Source organism: Dipodomys spectabilis, unplaced genomic scaffold, assembly GCF_019054845.1.
Source record: "Dipodomys spectabilis isolate Male_0828 unplaced genomic scaffold, ASM1905484v1 ptg000297l, whole genome shotgun sequence".
Taxonomy (NCBI): domain Eukaryota; kingdom Metazoa; phylum Chordata; class Mammalia; order Rodentia; family Heteromyidae; genus Dipodomys; species Dipodomys spectabilis.
In genome coordinates this window covers 2,225,031-2,246,699 of record NW_024870974.1, presented here as the reverse complement: position 1 = coordinate 2,246,699, position 21,669 = coordinate 2,225,031, and the positions used below count along the sequence as shown (strand labels likewise).

The following is a 21,669-nucleotide window of genomic DNA, read 5'->3' as shown; positions in this document are numbered from 1 at the left end:
CTTGTTGTTGTTTTTAACATACTACGTGATTTTGTTTCCTTTGTATGTTCTTCCTCCTATGGAATATCCCCTGTTGTCACTGTACTTGATGTTGGTACCCTGCATCTTGCATATACATTTATCTAATTTGAGGAGGGGAAGGAGAATAACAAAATGCTGAAACAAGGACATAGGATGACCCATTGTGACAATGATTTCACAAGACACTATATTGGAAGTGAACGTTACAACTTCCGGGGGAGCGAGGAGGGAGGTAGGGGAGGGAAGGGATAGTGGGAGAACACAAAGGAGGGGGTAACAATGCTTGACAAGAAATGTACTCATTACTTTACTAATGTAACTAACTATACCCCTTTGTACAGCATCTTTACAATAAAATAAAAACTTAAAAAATCACTTCCCCACTTCTTCAATGATAAATTAAAATAACTTTCACTTTCCTAAACCCTTGGTATAGTTCTGTAAGATACATCACCTATAAGCACATAGATTTCTTTTTGAGGCACCCACAATGTAACATTTTATATATGCATTCCTTAAGTACTTATCAAGTCCTTACAATTCTATGTGAAAGTAGATGAACCAGGCAGATCAGGACCTTCTTCTGGGGGAGTTTATATTCTAAGGGAAGAGGGACCAAGAGTTTCATCACCAATAAATAAATTAGTAAAACAGGATCATTTCAAACTCAGATTGGACAGTGAGGAAGGAAGGTGCTAGTTGAGATGAAATCTTAATCAATCCCAGAAGAGAGTGAGAAGAAAGTTCTGGGCTGGGCAGAGTGTGGTGTGTCTGGAGAAAACTTGGAGGGCAGTGTGTCTAGAGGGCAGTGGGAAGAGAAGACGAGGGTGGGAGGAGATGGGGGGGGGGGAAGGTCAACCTTAAAGGTCCTTGGAGGCCACAAGCAATGGTGTGGATTTCAGTCTAAGATTTTAAACAGGGAGTAACATGATCTAATTTACAACAAAATGTAAAATGATCTCTCTGGCTGTTGTGAAGAAAAGGGATTACACAGGGTCAAGAGTGGAAGCAGGAAGATTAATTGGAAGACTTCTGTAGTAATCAAGAGCATGAGATAGCACTAGGTGGAGTCTGATGGTAGTTGGAGAATGAAGTGGATGCACTTATGATCTATATTGTACAAAACACATAGTAACGTGCACTCTGTCTATGTGCAGATATTCCTCAATAAATGTCTAATATTTCACCATAGCTTTACATTTAAAAATTTCTGGATTTATTTTACCATTATAGCTTAATATACTTCTTTTGGTTTTAGGGAAACCAAAGCAGGGTTTATAAAAGTGATCTAAAGAAAAAGTGATATAAAGAAACTATGTAGGTCCCATAATGAAAAATTATTTAGCAATGAAAGCAAATATGGTGTACACTGTGGGATCATGTTAATTTTGGGAAGAAATAATCATTTGAAACAAATAGTACAAAGTGGAAGTCAAAATATATGATAGGATAAAAATAGAATTTTCAAGTATCAAGTTTGGCTCATGTCTATAATCCTAGCTACTCAAGAGGCTGAGATCTGAGGATCAAGATTCAAAGCCAGCCTGGGCTGGTCAGTGAGACCCTTATCTCTAATAAACTACTCAGAAAAAGTTAGAAGTGGCACTGGGGCTGAAGTGGTAGAATGCTAGCTTTGAGTACAAAGAGACTCAGGGACAATGCCTAGGCCCCAAGGACAGGCAAAAAAAAGTATAAACTTGGTGTAGTGATATATGCATGCAATTGCAGCTACTTGGGAGGCTTAAGTATTCAAGCGTAGGCCTATGTGTTTTAGTAAGACCTAGTCTCAACAGAAGGAAGGAAGGAAGAAAAGAAGGAAGGAAGGAAGGAAGGAAGGAAGGAAGGAAGGAAGGAAGGAAGGAAGGAAGGAAGGAAGGAAGGAAGGAAGGAAGGAAGGAAGGAAGGAAGGAAAGAAGGGAAGAAGGGAAGGAAGGAAGGAAGGAAGGAAGGAAGGGAGGAAGGGAGGAAGGGAGGAAGGGAGGGAGGGAGGGAGGGAGGGAGGGAGGGAGGGAGGGAGGGGAGTCTGTCTTCAGTCAACATAGCTGAAATTGTGTACCTAATCAGATCATTAATTTTAATTAAAATTATAAAGACATTTCTAGTCCTAACTTTTTATTCTTTGCAAGTATGTAATCCTCATTTCATTTTCATTATATGATAAATCTCCTAGTAAGTAAACTAGCACTATCTTATTGGAAAGGAATGTTTATGAAATTCTAAGAAGCTTGCCTGTGACCTGCTTTGTTTCTACATTAGGAATCTGGGAAAAATCTGGACAATAGAATAGGGCCCTCCTCTTTCACATAGACCTTCCAGAACATTGAGGATCTTGCCCATGCAGATTTATCCAACATTTTGAATTAAATCTAATTCCCTTCAATACAAAAGAAAATCCAAGAGAAAAACAGTATCCTTCTTTTTTTGTCATTTTCCACCCCAAATGTTAAATGACCCTGAATTGTGTGAAAATTGGCCCCAGTTAGTGTGAAAACTGGCTGAAATCTATATGAAAGGCAGTCTGGGTTTGTCAAAGTAGTTCATGAACTTTGGCCAAACTTTCAAGGAACGTAGTCCAAGTCTTAGTTTGTACTGCAACATGAAACCAGGTGAATTTCAGACGGTGTCAGGTTTCACTCAGAAAATTTGGCCTAGCTTTATAATCAATCATCACTCTTTATAACGATGAAAGCCAACACACCTTTGTGCAAACGAGGACTGTGTGCAGACTGATGACAGCTAGGCTGTGAACCAGCCCTGCACTTCCTCTGCCAAGGGAAGGGTGCTCAGAATGGAAAGCTTTCCCCCTCTTACCTGGAAAAGGCAAGCCGAGTGATTTTGATACTGTGTGTAGAAAGACATGATATTCAACACACAGAGACAGGCCACGTGAACTATGACCACCAATAGAGCAAGTGGCTCTGGTCTAATCATTTAGGGGATATGAACGTGTTATTCCATTCATATTCATGAAAGTAGATAGCAGCACGTCTAACCTCTTTGACCATGAAGACGAGTGTTTAGCTCAGAGCTACTTATCAGCTATAGTAATTGCCACAAGGAAGTTACAATGTAGCCTGAAGGCAGATCATTATTCCTATAGGAAGAAGTGGCTGAGGAATAAAAAGAAAAATAAATCGCAGCATCACATGCATCCAGTTGAAGAACCATAGAGACGTAGTAACACAAAAGTGACTTTAAGCTTTTTATCAACTGTGTATTTTACTAAGGTTTCTCTGTATTATGCAGTATCACTGCATTCAATAGTGATCTAGACAGCTGTACATCTTACAGAAAGAGCTCTTTGGTTCCCAACCTCCTGAAAAATTTGAAATGTGCTTTTCGTGTGTGTGTGTGTGTGTGTGTGTGTGTGTGTGTGTGTGTGTGTGTGTGTGTGTGTGTGTGTGTGTGTGTGTGTGTGTGTGTGTATCTCTTCTCTTCCACCAAATCCTAGCTTTTGTGCACAGTGACATGAGAAAATTGAGAGGTATGTCTGAGCCACTACATCATTGGAACAGTATGTCTGAACATTCGGGTAATAAGGCACAGATGTGAAGCGGAGGACTTGGCACTACCAAGGTAACAACAAAGCATTCACTATTGGTCATAATGGTTGAAAGGGCCACATTTGAGACATGTCAAAGAATGCCCTCTTTCCCACAGTGCTGAAATCCTGTTACACCTTTTACCTGTCTTAAAAAAATCTAGGATAACCTCCCCACCCCCTCCCCAAGAAATTCAAGTATTATACAAACTTCTGCGAAATAATAAAAACATAAAAATGCATTAATTTTTTTTATCTATCCAAAAACATACTTATGCAATAGCACGTAAAGTCTAAGTGCAGAAAAAGGCCAAATTCAAGAGCACGCCACACGGACTGGAAGTTGCAAAAACAATGCATGCAAATCTGAATGACCCCATGATCCTTTGGAATGGAGGCTGCTGCGGATTTGTAGAAGTGATTCTGGCCCTTGATCAGTAGGTCTAATCACTGTAACATGTTTTACTTATAGGCATAAAAGTCAGATGATACATGAGATACACACATTATTAGTAAGGCCTTTCCATTGTCAAGTGCGAAGGCATCTCTGTTAGCCATTACTACATTCTGCAGCACAAAAGCAGTTTTCATGCTGGGGTACTTTCATTCATTAAGTTTGGAGCTGGAAACTCCATTTTTCTTAGGATAAGAAGAAAAGAACTTACCCGAGGCCCCTGATCACCTTGTTCCCCCTGCAGAATGGGAAGATAGGAGGGTGGCTTTAGTCAAGACTCATTTGTGGTGCTTATTCAAAAGGTCAAAACATAAAACATGCTCTGGGGTCAAACCGACATGGATGGTTCAACAATCTGGATCTTCTTACCTTATCCCCTTTTGGGCCAGGGGGACCCTGGAAAAAGAATAAAGAGGGGGAAAAAGTTAATGAAAATAACTGGAGCTATATCAGATCTACTTTAAAGTTTTATATAAAGGACACAGAGATACAGCTGTTGTTGAAGTTTCCCAAAGCATTTTTGTTTGTAAACCATCATTATAATTTAGCTGGAATATGAAACTGATACACAGTTGTATATTGATATACAAATATATACTGTTATATCTTCAGTATATACTTAGGATAGGCTGAATAAATTTGCCCGAAGCAAATTTACTTATTTACTAAACAAGACGTAAAATACTACCCATGTACTCAGTCACTGCTATTCTGACCTCTGGCAGTATAATTTTCCTTCCTATGTCCATTCCATGAATAAAGCCATGAATAAAAGGCCTCTTTTATTCAAACTGTGTGAAACTCATTCCTAATTTGGTGCACAGTAGCAGACTGCTCTTTCTTACTGCTTCATAAAATTTATTTATGAATAAATGGTATAAATACCATAATTTATGGTATAAATACCCTAATTTATTTGTTCATCCCACTACTGATGAGCATTTGTTTTCAGGAGTTTAAAAAGAGTATTGACAATTATAAAGAGTATTCCTATAAACATTTCAATGTTTATTTTTTCTTTTTAAAAATATGATCTTATTGTTCTTATTAAGGTGTTTACAGAGGGGTTACCATTTCATAAGTCAGATAACAAGTACATTTCTTTTTTGGACAATATAATCCCTCTTCCTTTGCTTTCCCTCAGTTTCCCCCCTCCCATCCCTGCCCTCAAGTTACATAGAAAACACAAGTCAAATCTCTCCTGGCAGAACAGCATTTTCCGCATAGTGTATACTAAGTAACATGATTGCATTTGTTCAGCTTTCCTCCCTTCTTTGCTGCATGCCCCCCTTTTGCCGGCATAAAAGAAAGAAAAAAGTATAAACAAATACTACCATCATCCCCCAAACCATGTTTCCATTTCCTGGGGTTTGTTTCAATAAATAATGTTTTAAATGTTGAGAGAAGTTATACCTCTGGGGTCCTCCCCTAAGGGTCTCTTTCCTCCTTTAGTTTCCCTGTTTGTGCAGGAATGCCTAGTGTCCTGGATATCATGTCCAGTTATGTATTGGAGCTAGCTTTACAATGTTTTTCTTTTTGGAACACTATGTTCATTTCTGTAAGCTGTGTATGTAGGAATGGCACCATTAGGTAAGAAAGTATCTGTATTTAGTTTCAATAGATATAGCTGAACTGTTTTACTAAAGGGTTTCTACCAATTATGCCCTTCTCTGCAATGGGAGAATCTGGTTTATCTTCCCAATACTTGTCAGTTTCTTTCTTTTCATTTTATATATTCTGGTGGGGGAGTCTATTAAGTCTATTTGCTTTTAGTTTGTATTTCCATACTTATTAGTCAACACCTTTTTATTTTGCATTTTCTGTCACAAACGGCCCACACTTCTTATGTTTGTTTTGTTGCATCTGATTGTCCTATGCATTTTCTAGAGCACATTAGACATTATATGGCGTGCATATGCAATGAGATGGGCAGAGATACAGGGAAGAAATTCTTTGCATCTTCTGGGTGAGTCTTTGTAATAGCTATACTGGGAGACAGGACAAGGCTGGGCAGGAAGAGACATCTAGGTTCTAGCAAATTTCCCGCGTTCTGGTTTCCCCCATTCTGGTGACCACTAAGTCACAGAAGGTAGGTATGAAGCTATGAGCCACCTCCTGCAATGTGTTCTGCCCAGAGTCAGCGAAAGAAAAATGGCCCCTAACTCCCATTCTCACTGGGAGCCATTCAAGTAACAGCTGTCAGGTGCTCGGGAACTTAACGTTAACAACCATAGTATGCCTTATATTTTCTAAAGTTTGCTATCAGGTTTTCTGTGTTTGTTAACTAATATTTTCAGCAAATCAAATGAGTAATGACTGCAGTCCAATTAAGGCTGAGGAATTAAGGTATTGTGACACATATGAACAATCGCTAATGTGATTGAGGTAGGGTTTTAGTTTGGGAAGGGCAGAGGAAAAGCAAAGGCCTACCATCAGGAGTTAGGCAAGAAACGAGTTTGTAAGGAGATGGAAATAGTGGGTGTTGTGCGGATGAACTGAAAAGGGAAATGGGGACAAATACAGGCAGAATACTTGAAGTTCATACATAATAAAGTGAGAAATGCAAAAGGAGTCTGAGGGGAGGGGACAGACAGGATGGGGAGAATGATGGGAAGGATGACTGACCAAGAAGCACTGGACACTTGGGTCATATTAAATTGTGACCCCCTTCTACAGCATTTTTTTTGTGGGGCTTGAACTTTGGGTCATTGTCCCTGAGCTCTTCAGCTTGAGGTGGGTGCTCTACCACTTTGAGTCACAGCATAACTTCAGTTTTCTGGTGGTTAATTGAAGCTGAGAGTCTCATGGACTTTCCTGCCCAGGCTGGCTTTGAACTGTGATCCTTAGATCCCAGCCTCCTGAGTAGCTGGGATTACAGGTGTGAGCCACTGGCACCCAGCTTGTACAGCCTTTTGAGGCTCAGATAGAAAGCTTGGGCAACATAATGGACATTCATGGCTTGACTTAAGTTCATATTACTGAAGTCTGTTTTAACTTGTACATATACTCATTGATGCAAGAGTTCACATGAAAGACAAGGTGATCAACAAGCCAGATAGGGTAGTCAAACACCTTACTAAGATGACACAAAAAGTGACTCTGAGGGAAACCTAAGTACATGAAAGCCAGATGTCCCTGTGAAATTCTCCCCAACCCCTGGCCAGGCTTTACAGCTTAGCCTGGCTGTAGAGGTGAAACTTCAGCCCACCCCCAAGGCACTCTGCTGAGGCTACATGCAATGCATAATTCAAAACTCCCCTAAAATCATGTTCCACGGAGGAGGCAACAGAGATAATTCTTTTCCTCAAAGACTACTTCCCAGTGCCGAAGCCACCAACGTGTCAGCTAGCGCTCTTGTAATCCAGAGTGGCCTAAGCAGTGGATGCTTACACTTCATGAACACATGAAAAATTGCCATGGACAATGGAGCAACACAATACTGCTGCTTTAAAGGCAGACAGCATGGCGTCCTGACACCTGCCAGCTCTTCAGAAGCAAAGCTGAGGTCAACCTCCATTCACAGCTGTGGCGGCTGCTTCGGCCACCGGGGCCCCTCTGGGCCCTCACTTGTGTGCCTGGGATTAACTGCAGGTGTCTTCTCTGCTCACTGAAATCCCACTCTTCCTTCTGAATTGACCCTGTCCCCTAAAGACAGGGGTTCAGTTTCAAGCACTGCATAGATTACCTTGATAAACAGCGCATTTTGAAAGTTGGGAGTCATGTGAAAACATTACAAAGAAAAGTTAAAACATTACAAAGAAAAGAGTTGTTGTGGCTTTTTTTTTCCCTCTACATTTACTAATCTTAAACATCAAAGTTAGGTCATGGTTTTAGTTTTTAGTTTTATGTCTTTAGACATAAAAAAAAAGTCATGAGCATAAATTGAAGGATAGGTATCAACCCAAACTAAAAGCCAATTATGTGGCTTAAACATGGATATTTATCCACAGTGATCTTGTATTTTCTAACTCTTCCAAATTTAACAATATTTCATGTGTCATTCAAACAACAGCATCAATGGCTGTTTGGTAATTATTTGAAGGCAAAGCTGGGGCTAAAAAGAGCATTTAGGTCAAAAGAAAGGAAACATGGTGAAATCAGAAGTCGTAAATAAGAAATGAGTCACAGCTTTGACTCCTCTCCTGGTCTAGTTTAGAATCCTGTAGATTGATATTTTATAAGGCCCACTTCAATAAATAAGAACATCAGAGACATGACCTTTCTAGTTTTCTAGCCCCTAATTGCATAAACACAAAAGAGGTGCGCATAAAAGTTTGTAGCTATTACTGTTTGAAGGGATGATTGGGACATTTTTTTAGAGTGTGGTTAATGTGTTATAGATTTGCTGCTGAACTATTTATAAATGTCAGCGGCAAACTTCAGATTCACCCCTGTTCTAATGGTTTTAAATTTGAAAATTAGACTTAGCACCTTCCTGTTTGTTCTGGGCCTGTACTGTTTTTTTTTGTTTGTTTGTTTTTGTTTTTGCTGGTCTTGGGCCTGAACTCTGAGGTGCTGTCACTCAGCTCTTCAGCTCAAGGCTAGCACTCTAGCTACTTGAGCCACAGTGCCACTTCCAGCTTTTTCTGCTTATATGGTGCCGAGGAATCGAACCCAGGGCTTCATTCATGCAAGGCAAGCGCTCTACCAGAGTCACCTTCCCAGACCTGTACTGTTTTTCAAAACTCTAAATTTATGTCTGCCTTCACAATGTCTGAAGTTTGCATCTTTCTTTTCTGATTGACTATTTCAACTAAGTGAGAAAAAGAAAAGAAAAGGCTAACAGAAGCACAGTGAGAGATATTCAAGAAATAGTTGATGGTGTTTCAAACTATATAAAAGTAAATGATTTAGCTAGATAAGGGAGTCCCCAGAACCTGGCATCCCCAAAATGGCCTTTGATACATGACAGCTGACAACTCTTCTCACTTTGAACTGGAAAAACCTAGAAAAGGAATTATGTTTAACAAGAAACTATACAAACAAAGTGAAGCTCTAGTAAAAGTAGACAAAAGAAAACCCCAAGAAAACCCCAGAAACCCTTGCTGTCAGGGCTGCTGAAGAAATCATGGAGTTGATGTCAAGCCAAGAAAAAGAGTAGATACTACTTATAGATAACCTCTTCTGTTTCCTCCATGTTGCAGAATGAAGAGGACACAAAAGATTTACTTTTAAGTACGTGTATCTGACTATCAGTGGAAAAAGATCTGGGTCTGGAGGGCAGATGTATAAGGAGGATTTGGATGGGTGGGATGAACAGTGCTGTAGGAAGGCTGGGATTGAAATGTGGTATTGCAAGGAGCTCTTTGCAGGTGGCCCAAAATAAGGGGCTCCAAGGAGGGTAAAGTAGTTCAAGCAGAAGCAAAGAACACGTGTAAGAGAGGACTCTAGGCAGTAAAAGAAGGATGAGGTTCAAGACACTAACAGCAGATGTAGAGATGGGGTGGAGATAAGGAATAGAAAAAGCAGAAGGTTTTGGGAGGCTGGATATCTACAATCTGGTGTTGGGGCTGGGGTTGGATTCTGTCATCCATTTAACAGGGCAGTCAGCAAGGTGCTTTGGAACTCTAAGAGCAGGGAATTGTTGCTGCTGTCCAGGAGGGAGGCAACGAAGGTTTGAACTGTGGTTCAGCCATGAGAATATGGGGATTCAGGGCATAGATCTGAAGTAGAACTGACCTGTAAACTGGATGTGAGGGCTACTATCAGATCATCAACACACACCAAGAAGCCTTACTCATCGCAAAGTTTACAATGTGAATTTGCCCCAAAGCATTAGCCTAAACTAATTCAACCCAGATAAATAGAGCAGTTCCAAAGCCGAACTGGAAATCATATGGATTTGAACCCCAGTTTTGGGGTTGTATTTAAAATACAAGGCATTGCTGGGCTCACCCCTGTAATACTAGCTACTCAAGAGCTTGAAATCTGAGGATGGTGGTTTGAAGGTGGCCTGCAGGCAGGAAAGTCCATGAGATTCTTATAAATACCAAAAAGCTGGAAGCAAAGCTGTGGCTCAAGTAGAAGAGCCATAGCCTTGAGCACAAAAACTTAGGGCTTGTGTTTAAGCCCCAGGACTGACACACACACACACACACACACACACACACACACATACACACTAACACACATACACACTAACACACATACACACATAGTGTTGGGAACTCCAGGTGGTTAAGTTGGAAATAGAAGAGAGAGGGAGTGAGAGGAAGAGAGGATGGGAGGGAAGGAAGGAGGGAGAGGAAAAGAAGTCTTTATAATCACCACCGAGAAGAAGAGCACACATGGTACCCAGTAGCCATACTACGCCACCATTGTTCCAAAGTCCTGCTTCTGGTCTAAACTTCTGGACGAATACACCTTTATTACATTCCCCCCATCTCTGCTTTCAACTGCAAACTAGATACAGAATTTCTTGTTTTTCAAAGCCACAATTTACCCTGGTTGTTTAAGGAGGAAAAAAGGATAATGCCTTCTTCCACCTTGGTGGCTGTCTGGGAGCAGAGGACATCTCATTAGTACCCCATGAGTATGATTAGCTCCCCCTGAGGGGCTCAAGCAGTTATTACTCTATCAAACCTCACAGCATCACCTCTGGAAGGTGAATTAGTCCCCAGTGAGCCTCAGTTTCTTCATCAATACTATAGGGAAAATATTGTCTATTGCTTGGCTAACACAATGTATTATACATCAAACAACTTATGAAGTGCCTGGCCTGCCAGCAGATCGAATTACTAAGTACACATTCTATGTTTCCTATTTCATCATGGTAAACATGGTAAACATCAAATTTCTCTTTCAAATACTTTGACCTAATGCTGAAGAAGGTAAACATATGGGAAAGAGAAGCCCTGAAAAATGTCTAAATGACGGCTGGGAAGGTGGCTCAGTGGTTGAGTGCCTGCCTTGCATGCATGAGTCCCTGGGTTCGATCCCTCAGCACCACACAAGCAGAAAAAGCTGGAAGTGGCACTGTGGCTCAAGTGGTCGAGCGCTAGCCTTGAGCTGAAGAACTAAGGGACAGAGCCCAGGCCCAGAGTTCAGGCCCCACGATCAACAACAACAAAATGTCTAAGTGAGTGAACTGAGTGAAGGAATACTTGGAAAAGATGCAAATTCATCTGGATGGTTCAGGAGTAAGTACAAAGCCAAACCAAACTAAAACTTCACTGCTATTCTAACCATATTGTCCGACAGAACACAACAATCCTCACCTTAGGACCCTCTGGTCAACCCTAGCATAGAGTGAGTGCTCAATTAATTTCCTGCCGGATTCATACATCCAGAAGGAAAAGAATGCAACAAAACCCTTGGTGTTCAAAGTAGTGCCATAAAAAGAATCATAAAAGAATCAGCTTCACTGTGGTTACCACAGGGTTGACTCTGCTAAGTCAGAGAAGGCAATTACTGTACCACTACGCACACACCTATGGCTTTAGACTTCACACCTTGCGTTTTGCCTTGAAGATGAAAAGAGATCAAAGAGAGGAAGGGGGTAGACACAATGCAGAACTTAAAATATCAAAAGCAGACCTAGTTAGTAGAAAACTGATTCTTACAGATATAACTTTTGGGGCCCCTTTCTGACTAGGAGCTCTTCTGTGATGTACATTTCAGCCCTGACCAAGCGCCTGTATGTCCCTGCCATTAGTCTAAAGTCATCAACAGCTTCCATATGGAAGCAATTAAGCGGGGGCTAGCACTGAAGGAAAATTTGAAGACAAAAAAAAAGAAAACACTGGAAAAACTTTCAAAAGTCAGACTGATATAGCTTAAGATTAAGAATTTACAGAACAATAGGATTCATAAAGCAAAGGCTTCACTCTGGTTTTCTGTTCTAACACAATACAACTTACAACCAGGGCAGTGGCTGATCCCACCAAACAAAACCAAAGTGTTCCTTCTTCCTAGTATGCCATTCTTTGTTCCTGGCCTCTGAGTGTTTTAAGAGATTGCCAAAGCTTCTTTTAACTTGGGAATTTTTTTTTGTCTCAGCTTTTTTTTTTCAAAGGTCAAATAAAATGATCTCCATGGTGAAAGACTTGGAATTCTAAACATTCCTTTTGTAGAAAGAAAGTGTCAACTGTTCTGAGAGCCCCTGTGTTTACAGTTAATATTACAGAAGTAATATCTGTCTATAGCATTGTCTTCAGTGTGACTCAGATGTACTCACAATTACATCCATCCTTAAGCCCTGCATTTATTCCAACATCATTTGGTGCAGGTTGCATTCAGGACCAGAGTAGAAAGCCAGTTTGATTCTTTGCTTCACGTGTGCTGTTTTATAAAGCAATGTAGATATTGTAACATGCAGTTGACATTAAGATGCCCCTTCTACGCTCAGATGATATTCAGAGGAAATGAAATAAAGATAATACAAATAATACAAACAATAGTCAGGCAAGGTTAAGAGAGACAGTGAGCAAGCATGCATCTCAAGACTACATCCAATAGAAGCTGCATATCCTTCATGTTGAGAACTCCAGAGATTTGCACAAGTCTCTATGACTGACACAATCCCCAGGTGTGAACTACATATTGCTACTACCTCCCTTGCTCTTGAAGAGTCAATGTAATCTACTACTAACCCCCTGCTCATTCCTCTCCAGCCTGGCCCTGTGCATCTTTCTCCCACTTGAATCTCCTTACTCATCATGACTTTGGATTTTTCTCCATAGTCGTCAAATACATTGCCTCTCCCTCTCCTAAGACAAGTAGTCTTTTAGCCACTTCTCTTCCTAGGGCATCTACCAACTTCTCCAAAGAACAGATGAGTCATGAAGACAGGAACTGAGATTTGTGGAAAGAACTGGCTAAGTCTTCTTCAGAAAGCAGACGACCATGAACTGAAGTCCATGAGGACTGAGGGCTAGGAGGGAGGCACTGGCAAGAAAGAGCTGTGGAAGGGAAGCTGCTAAACTCATCCTCTAGCGTGGAGAAGGCCTACTCCAGCCTAACTTGCAGCCAAAGGAACTACAGCTTTGGGGACGAAGTCTGACAAAACCCATCAATGCCCCCAATGTCCAATTTTGTGCCTACAATTTCTTCTTTTCACTCCACTTCCTTCATCAGCTATTAAGTAAACCATCAAGGCTCCGACCACCACCTGCCTTATGTCCTACACTTTTTTTTTTTTTTTAATGCAATCCTTCACTTCTACTGCTAACCAGATTTCTGAGCCAGGGCAGATGTGTCCTAAGTTCAAGTTCAACCTTCTCAAGCCCCAATTCTCATTGTCTTGTCTGCCACACAACAAAGGTTCCAACTTAACCATTTTTGCTAAATGCACTGCTACTCTAAGACCTTAAAACCCCAGTGCTATCTTTAATTCAGTACATGTATTTATTTGTCTTTGGGGGGCCTAGCACTTGCTAGGTCGGTGCTCTACTGCTGGGCCACAACTTTTTGAAGCTGCTTAAGTTTTAGATAGAGTCTCACTTCTTGTCCAGGCATGTGCCCGGGTCTTGATCCACCTATATTATCCATCAGAGTTAGAAAACAGGTGTGCCTCCCCACACCTAGATCTCAAAGGCTCACAATCTTTTACTCTGCTTAGGCTAGCTTTGAACTTCAATCCTCCCCTATCTCAGCCTCCCATGGTTAGGATTATAAGCATAAGCCACTAGGACCCTAGAGACTTAAAGAGACACTTCTCAGAAGAAGAATGGACAATAGACATATGAAGAAATGTTCAACATCTTTGGCTATAAAAAGAATGCAAATCAAAACAATACTGACAGAAGTAGTGCTGTGGCTCAAGTAGTAGAGTGCTAGCCTTGCACACAAAGAGGCTCAGGGACAGTGTCTAGATCCTAAGTTCAAGCCCCAGGACTAGGGATGTGGCCAGAAGGGAACACCACACTGTTGATGGAATGTAAACTTGTTCAGTCACTCTGGAAAGCAGTATGGAGGTTCCTCAAAAGACTAAACATAGTGCTTCTCTCTGACCCAACAATCCACTCCTGGACATTTAGCGAATGACCAAAAACCAGGCCACATTAAAGCTACCAGCACAACCATGTTCATGCAGTATTGTTTAGCAAAGCCAAGATATGAAATGACTGAGTCAATTTAATAAACACTAAGCCCTATAGAATAGCTTTTCTACAATATCCCTTCAAGTCTATGCCCATCTTCCCATGTCTGCCCCTGGTACAAGCCTCAGTCTCTCCTGACCTTTTCCCAATACTCTATCCTACACAGTTTTATCAGATTAATTTTTCTAACTTGGTATTGAGTACAGTGGTGCACACCAAGTCCTTTATAATGTGCTGTTTGCTTTCCCTTTTGCCTTCTTTTGCCCAGTTTCCCATAAACCACCTCTCCTCATCCAGCCCTGAATACCAACTATTCTCAGAATGATGTTGGTATCTCTACATATGCCATCTACTCAGTGGTCATCATGACACCATCATCAGATGATCTGCTAGGAGCCCTCACAGCACAGCTCCTTTAAACCTCTGACTTGGCAATGTGGGCTAAAGAACTAGAACTCTCAAGGATTTGTCTGCCCAGGCTGGCTTCGAATCTTGATCATACTTCAGTCTACTCAGTAGCTTAGAATTATGGGTGTGAGTTAATAGCGCTTGGCTTCAGCTGAAGAATCAAAATTGCAATTTTGAATAAAAACTGCAATTTTTATGGAGAATTGTGCATACCTTCAAATGTACATACAACTGCTTTGGGGGCATAAATGACCATATTTAAGCATGATGAAATGATGATCATTTTTCATGACTTTGTCTTTGCTTTCTTTCCTCCTCCTCCTCCTCCTCCTATTTTTGGGATACTAGAGTTTTGAATTCAGGGCCTTGCACTGATTCACATCCTTAGCCCTCCCTTTTTTTTTCAGAAAGGCTCTTGTACTATGGTTCAGAGCCAATCAGGGACATTGATTATTCCTACCTATGTCTCTCATGGAGCAGAGATTACAGGTGTGCCCTACCATATCTACCTTGTTTATTGAGATGGAAAGGGATGTCACTAACATTTCACCTAGGCCAGCTTTTGAACCATGATCCTCTTGAACTCTGCCTCCTGAGTTAGCTGAGATTACAGGCAAGTACTACTGTGCTCAGCTCTGTATTTCTATACTCTAGGATTAAATGATTTATCTGAAACATCTATACATGAATTACATTCAAGGACAAGATCAAGTCTCAACAGCTTAGTTTTGGTGCAAGTGCTTATGAGAGAAGAAAGGCATGTGGGCATCTATCCAGGCCTGAAATGATGGATGTTGTGCGCTGTTTACTGCTTGAAGTGCTGCATTCAGTTATGTGTGAAGTCAAACCAATGACCTTTATTTGACAGGGCAGGTGGAAAGGCAGAGACATGCTCCGAAGTCATACAGCTCACAAGCAGTACAGAGGAGTTTGTGTCAGAGCCTGGCCCTGAACTCCACACATCATCCTTTGCCCTCTCCTTGCACACAGGTGCTAAAATCTGGTGTTTTCGGTAGATTCACTCATTTCACCATCAAGTATATGTACCATTATTGCCAAGATCAAAGTACAACATGAATGGCAAGAGGAAGGGTGGGAAAATACAGTCATGATATCCAAGACAACTTGAGGTGTGGGAAGGGGTTGGGATGAAGGGGGAGAAGATGGAAGAGGAAGACACTGATCAAGATGCATGGTACTGATATGTTGGATTGAAACCCCCTTTTGTATAACTAAGGATACCTTTCTCAAAGAATATTTGCACTAGAAATCAAATCAAAGTACTAAATACTATGTGTTTGTTCAGCAAAAACTTGTGGTGCTAAGTACTGTTCAATAGTAAAGTATGTGACTAGCATGTGGTAGGGCTCTGAGCTCAGTCCTCAGCAATAACCCCCCAAATGCACATTTTCTATATATCAACACTCTGGGACACACGGATGAGTGGCCTGTGGAATAAGAGCTCCTGCAGATGCACAGCAGTGAAGGATTAACTTCTTCATTTGTGAAATCCCACACATTCTTCACCTTAACCCAGATGGAATCAAGAACAATACATTAACAAGGAAGAGAGCATAAAGCTGGTAACAGAAGTTCTTCTACCGATTTCAGTTGGAGAGAATTCTAAACGAAACTTCAACTCCGAGCTGATATTATACCCTTTAAATACACAAGTGACTGTGTAAAAATAAAGCAATGTGGATTCGAATAAAATAAACAAGCTGTTATACTATGTGCACTCTTAATAATATAAGCCACCTGGAGCACAATGGAGGCTTTCATATTCTCATACCAGTATTATTTAATAAAATGCCCAAAGTCTAAAACATTAATGAGTTGCACGATCATTTTCCTTATATATATTACCACCAAGTAATACAGATAATGGGGGATGGTGACACTTGGAGAGTCTGGCTCAATTTACTCAAGCCAGAGTACATTAATGGTTTCATCAGAAAGTTCTAGCATATAATGGGTGAATCAAGGCCTTCCACACATGTACATGTGTGTGCACACACAGACCCACGCATGTATACATGCACACACATGTACACAGGCTTCTCAAATTTCTCAGAATAGCTCGCTGTCCTCTTTGTGCCCCCAAACTCAGCTTCTAAGACTCTGGAAACCTCTGGATTGGAAGACAAACATGAAATATGGGAATTGCTAAAGTGTTAGGTTAGAGGGAGCTTAGTAGATAATTTAAAACATACGAAGATGAAGTTAAATACTGTCCCCCCAAATAGAATATGTTAGCCAGGAATCATTCCTTCCAAGGCAGACACAGCTTAAGTTTGGAGAAGTTTAGCAAAGCATCGTGAAATAGCAATGACAGAGGAAAAACAAAAGGAAATAAAGAAAAACGCACGAAACATCATCTTCATCATCATCAAACAACAAACAAAAAGGAAAAGGAAACTAGGAAAAGCAAACTGCCATCTTCCATCTTTTTCAAGTGGATGAAAGCCTGGTGCATCTGAGCACCTCTGTGTGCAGTGCTCACCAGTGTTGGCTTGTGGGTCCCCTGGCCTTTCTTCCTCACTGAGTAATGCAGAATGACAGCAGGCACCCCAGATTGCTAAGGGAATTATAGCTACTTTATGTCCACAGTCAAGAGCCAAGTTATGAGGAGAGCTTTGAAACCCTAAAAACTTCATTAAGAAACAAACAAATGACCAGTGGCCTTAGCCTTCACTCAGGACAACGGCTATTATTTGCTGTTTTGATATTCTCTGATAAAGACACCTACAAATTCATTTGGTGCAAAGAGAAGATCAATGTGTATATCCCTCTCCCTCCCCCGTCATGTGCCTCCCCCCCTCTCTCTGCCAAGAGTACAAGACAGAATCTATTTTGGATATTTTCAGAAAACAAGTCATTTTAACAAGTTGGAGTTGTTCTTTGTGAGAAGATATTGATGTTGAAGCAATGTGGTAGGACACATACTCACCATGTACTACTTTTTGTTTTAACCATAGTCTTGATTGTTAAAAATCAAAGCCAAAGCCCTGACCTCTACAAATAAAGTTTTATAAAATTAAAAAAATATAGGTATGGCCCTGGGTGGGATACTATTTATCTGTCCATTCTCAGTGAAGAATATCAATATAAACTACTAGAACGCAAGGAAATAAAATATATATAAACTGTCCACATCATGTGGAAATGAGATACTGAGCCTGTTCAGCCCTAGAAAATGTCAAAAGACTTGTTTTACATGTCCATATGTATTTACTTATAATATTTTAAACTTAGGCCCTCTCAACTTGCTTGGCTTTCTTGTTCAGCTGACACATTTACACCTAGAGCCATGTCTCCACCCTAGGTTTTTGATAGTTAATTGGAGATGGGAGTCTCACAAACTTGTCTGCCTAGGTTGGCTTTGAAACATCATCTTTCTATCTCAGCCTACTGAGTTGTTAGGATTACAGTTGTGAACCACAAGCACCCAGCTATGTGGCATTATTTATGACATGAGTGGGCATTTAGAAAGAGGGAACATTGATCATTTCCTCTCTCCCTCAGCTTCGTTTTCCTATTACTTCTACCATTCACAATTTGATATTTGTTGACCTGCTATGTGTAAGGAACTATGGTAAATGTTGTAGAGGATAAGAAAGATGGAAGAAGTGAAAATCTTGTCTTGAAGATCATGGAATCTTTTCAGAAACAGAGAAAAGATGCCTTTTCAAAGCAACTACAGCCAGGCATCAGTGGTTTATCCTTGTAATCCTACTCAGGAGGCTGAGATCTAAGGATCGCTATTCAAAGCCAGCCCAGGCAGGAAATCCATCAGAATTTAATCTGAAATAAACCACCAAAAAAGCCAGAAGTATCACTGTGGCTCAAGCGGTAAAGGGCTTGTTTGGGGCAAAAGAGCTCAAGGACAGTGCCTAGGCCCTGAGTTCAAATCCCAGGACCAGCACAATTTTTTTTTTTTAAAGTAACTACAATCATGAGTTTAAGGCCAGCATGCATGATTATGTCAAGTTTCAGGACTGACTGGGAGACACAGTGAGACGCTATCTTACAGAAAACAGAACAAATAAAACGAATAAGGAAAAAGAAGTAACTCTAATAAACCAAGAGAGAAAAGAGGAGGAAGGCAACTAAATTTTCTGAATACTCGTACATGCTACCCCAGCTACACCATGCTTTTGAGAGAAGACCTGATTATTTACAGATGCGGGGCGGGGAGGGGGGGGGGGGGAGAGTTGGGTGACAGAATCATTGGCCCAAGATGGCATCATTGCATTTGACAAAATGGCAGAGCTAGGATCTGAACTATGATCTAACTGACTTAGAAATCTCTCTTCCTCCTCCTCCTCTTCATTTTTCTTTGTTGTTGTTGTTGTTATTAGTAGAGCTCAAACTCTGGGCTTGGGCGCTGTCCCTCAGCTCTTCAGCTCAAGGCTAGTGCTCTACCACTGGAACCACAGCGCCACTTCCAGTTTTCTGGTGCTTACTTGGAGGTAAGAGTCTCATGGACTTTCCTGCCTGGGCTGGCTTTGAATTGTGATCCTCAGATCTCAGCCTCCTGAGTAGCTAGGAGTATAGGTGTGGGCCACCCGTGCCCAGCCTCTGTTCTTCTTTAAGCATGAATATCAGAAGCTGCACAGATCAAGTACTATGTACACACACTGAGGCTTAAAGTTGTGGGGCCAGCAGTGTGACCAAAACAGATTAAAGCAGGAGGGACTGGCTCCAGGATGTTCTTGTGACACACTCAATAGTTCTCATTATCTCTACTTTGAAAGACACATATTCAGCCATCACTTTTCTAATTTCTTTTTCTTCTTTCTGCTATTACACATCCTTTTTTGTCATTTATTTTCCCTTTCTCTCATGACTTTGATGAGGGACATTAGTCACTTTATTGTAGCTCTCCAAGAATGTGTGTGTGTATGTGCATGCATCTGCCAATTCTCGGGCTTTAGAGCCTGTGCATTGTCCTTGAGCTCTTTTGCTCAAGGTTAGCACTCTACCACTTTGAGCCATAGAGCCACTTCCGGTTTTCTGGTGGTTATTGGATCTCAGCCTCCTGAGTTGCTAGGGTTACAGGAATGAACTACTGGTTCAGCAAGAACTTCATTTCCTTTGAGTCAATGGTTTCTCAGGAACATCATTTCTATTTATACTCTACCATTTAATTTCTGGTTTAAGGATCATGTTTTTTTTTCTTTCATCAGTTTGTTTATGTGGACACTATCTCCCCTGGGGCCTTCCTTCTTACTAGGCTTGTACCATTCCTGTAGTTGGGGGCACACTGTCTTTTACTTTCCAGTCTTCTTAAAAATCATTTCTAACTCCATCTAAGTCATCGTCATTCAGCTTTAGGAAGATGACCAGAACCACTCACTGAATAATAGACAACTTTCTTTTTATAAACTTGTTTGTAATTTATCATCAGTGTATTAAAAAAAAAACCAGTCCCATTAATCTGGAAGCCCTTAGGAAGGAATGTATGACGCAGAAGTAAAATTGAGCTTCTCATTCTGTATGGAAGAGTCCTGTGACAGAATGCTGTGGATAAGATGACATGGGACAAAGGAGGATGAATATGGTAGAAGTAAATTGTTTGCTGCTATGGAAACAGAACAATAAAACCTGCCAACATTGATTTTTAGGCAGGAGGGGATGGGAAGCTGGGAGAGTAATAGAGGGGTGAGATTAGAATACATTGTAAACACATGTGGAAATGTAACAATTAAATACTCCCATAACTAATGTAAGCAATACATATACATCTATATACACATAGATGAATGAGAGAACAATGTATAACTTTTGCAAAAAAAAATACCACCCCAACACATCTCATTGACATAAACATTTGCACACAAGTAACAAGTTGATCATTACAATTCTGTCTAAATCTTAAAAAAAAACTTCAAAGGATATCCAAGCCCTCAACTCAAAATATTTATGACAATTTTGGAAGTTAGCTGTGTAGAAATCTGATTGTATCTTCCCAGAAGGATCATAATAGAAATATGGTTTATTTTCCCGGCCTAATCCACAAGATGCTAATCCTAACAACTAAAAATACTCTTTTGGTTCCAGAGAAACAAACCACCATGAAAAGTGAGTTTGAAGATGGACTTGACAATCTCTGAAACAAGCTCTCACGATCCTGGCCAGCAACAGAGGGTGTGGACACGGAATGGTGTAGGTAAACCAGCTCACAGAGGCCAGGGCTGGCAAGTATACAGCTCAGGGAGAGTGCCTCATTTGGGCTGGAGGACTCAGGGAGAACATTTTTGGAAATAGTCTTTAATAGAGACAAACTCTCTTCCTTCTTCTCCTTTAATTAGCTGCAAAAGCATGCAGAAGAAGAGAAGGAACACGTTTTGCAATGTCTGTGCCCTTCCCTGCCCCAGAGCTGGCAACACACGCAAAGAGCTCAGGGTTTAGATGAACAGGATCAGCAGGAAAATATAGGAAATCCTGGGTCCAAAATTTAGAAAATGAATAATGAAATTTCTATGTATGTATGTGTGTGTGTATGTGTGTGCACATGTGTGCCAGGAGTAGGGCTTGGACTCAGGGCCTGGGGGTTGTTCCTTAGAATTTTGCTCAAGGCTAGTGCTCTTCCACTTAAATCCCACCTCCACTTCCGGCTCTTTGCTGGTTAACTGCAGAGTCTTAAACACTGGTGTGTCTAGGCTGGCTGTGAAGCTCCATGCTCACATGGCAGCCTCTAACTAGCTACATAATCTAGACCTAAAAAAACTGATACTTTTAAGGAAAAAAATAGTGCTTTAAGTCACACACACAAAGAAAGAAAAGGAAGGAAAAAGGAGACAATTCCTCAAATTACAAGCTTATAAGCTCCCAGGACACTGTACATCCTCTAGGACTATTCATTTTTAGTGGTCAAATAACATCACAGGGACATTTTAAGAGAAATGTAATTGTATAAAAGATATCTTTCAACCATTTGAAGCCCACAGAACCTCATTTCCATTTTTAATGTGTATTGCTTGCTTATTCACTCAATGTACTAAAGGATGCATATTAAACAGATATAATTTATAGTTTATCTATAGTTATGCAAGAAAAAAGCAGGTTCACAGCAAAGTGTTAATGGCAGATGTCACCAGAAACATTGATAATTGCATCTTTTATGTGGGACATTTTTAAATGTTCATAATTTTGGTAGAATTTGTTCTTGCATATAAAAATCCTCTTTCAGGTCTATTTTG

The 21,669-nt window shown here is 40.7% G+C and overlaps 1 protein-coding gene across 1 annotated transcript in view; it reads right to left on the bottom strand.

The window, feature by feature from the left end:
* The window catches only part of Col25a1 (collagen type XXV alpha 1 chain), a 408,459-nt gene that overhangs the window by 144,138 nt on the left and 242,652 nt on the right, over positions 1–21,669 (bottom strand). Inside the window, exons 6-7 of the mRNA XM_042701800.1 lie at positions 4,386–4,412; positions 4,228–4,254 (exon numbers count right to left, since the gene is read on the bottom strand). Of these exons, the coding sequence (XP_042557734.1) occupies positions 4,228–4,254; positions 4,386–4,412 (54 nt within the window). The remainder of the gene's footprint in view (positions 1–4,227; positions 4,255–4,385; positions 4,413–21,669) is intronic.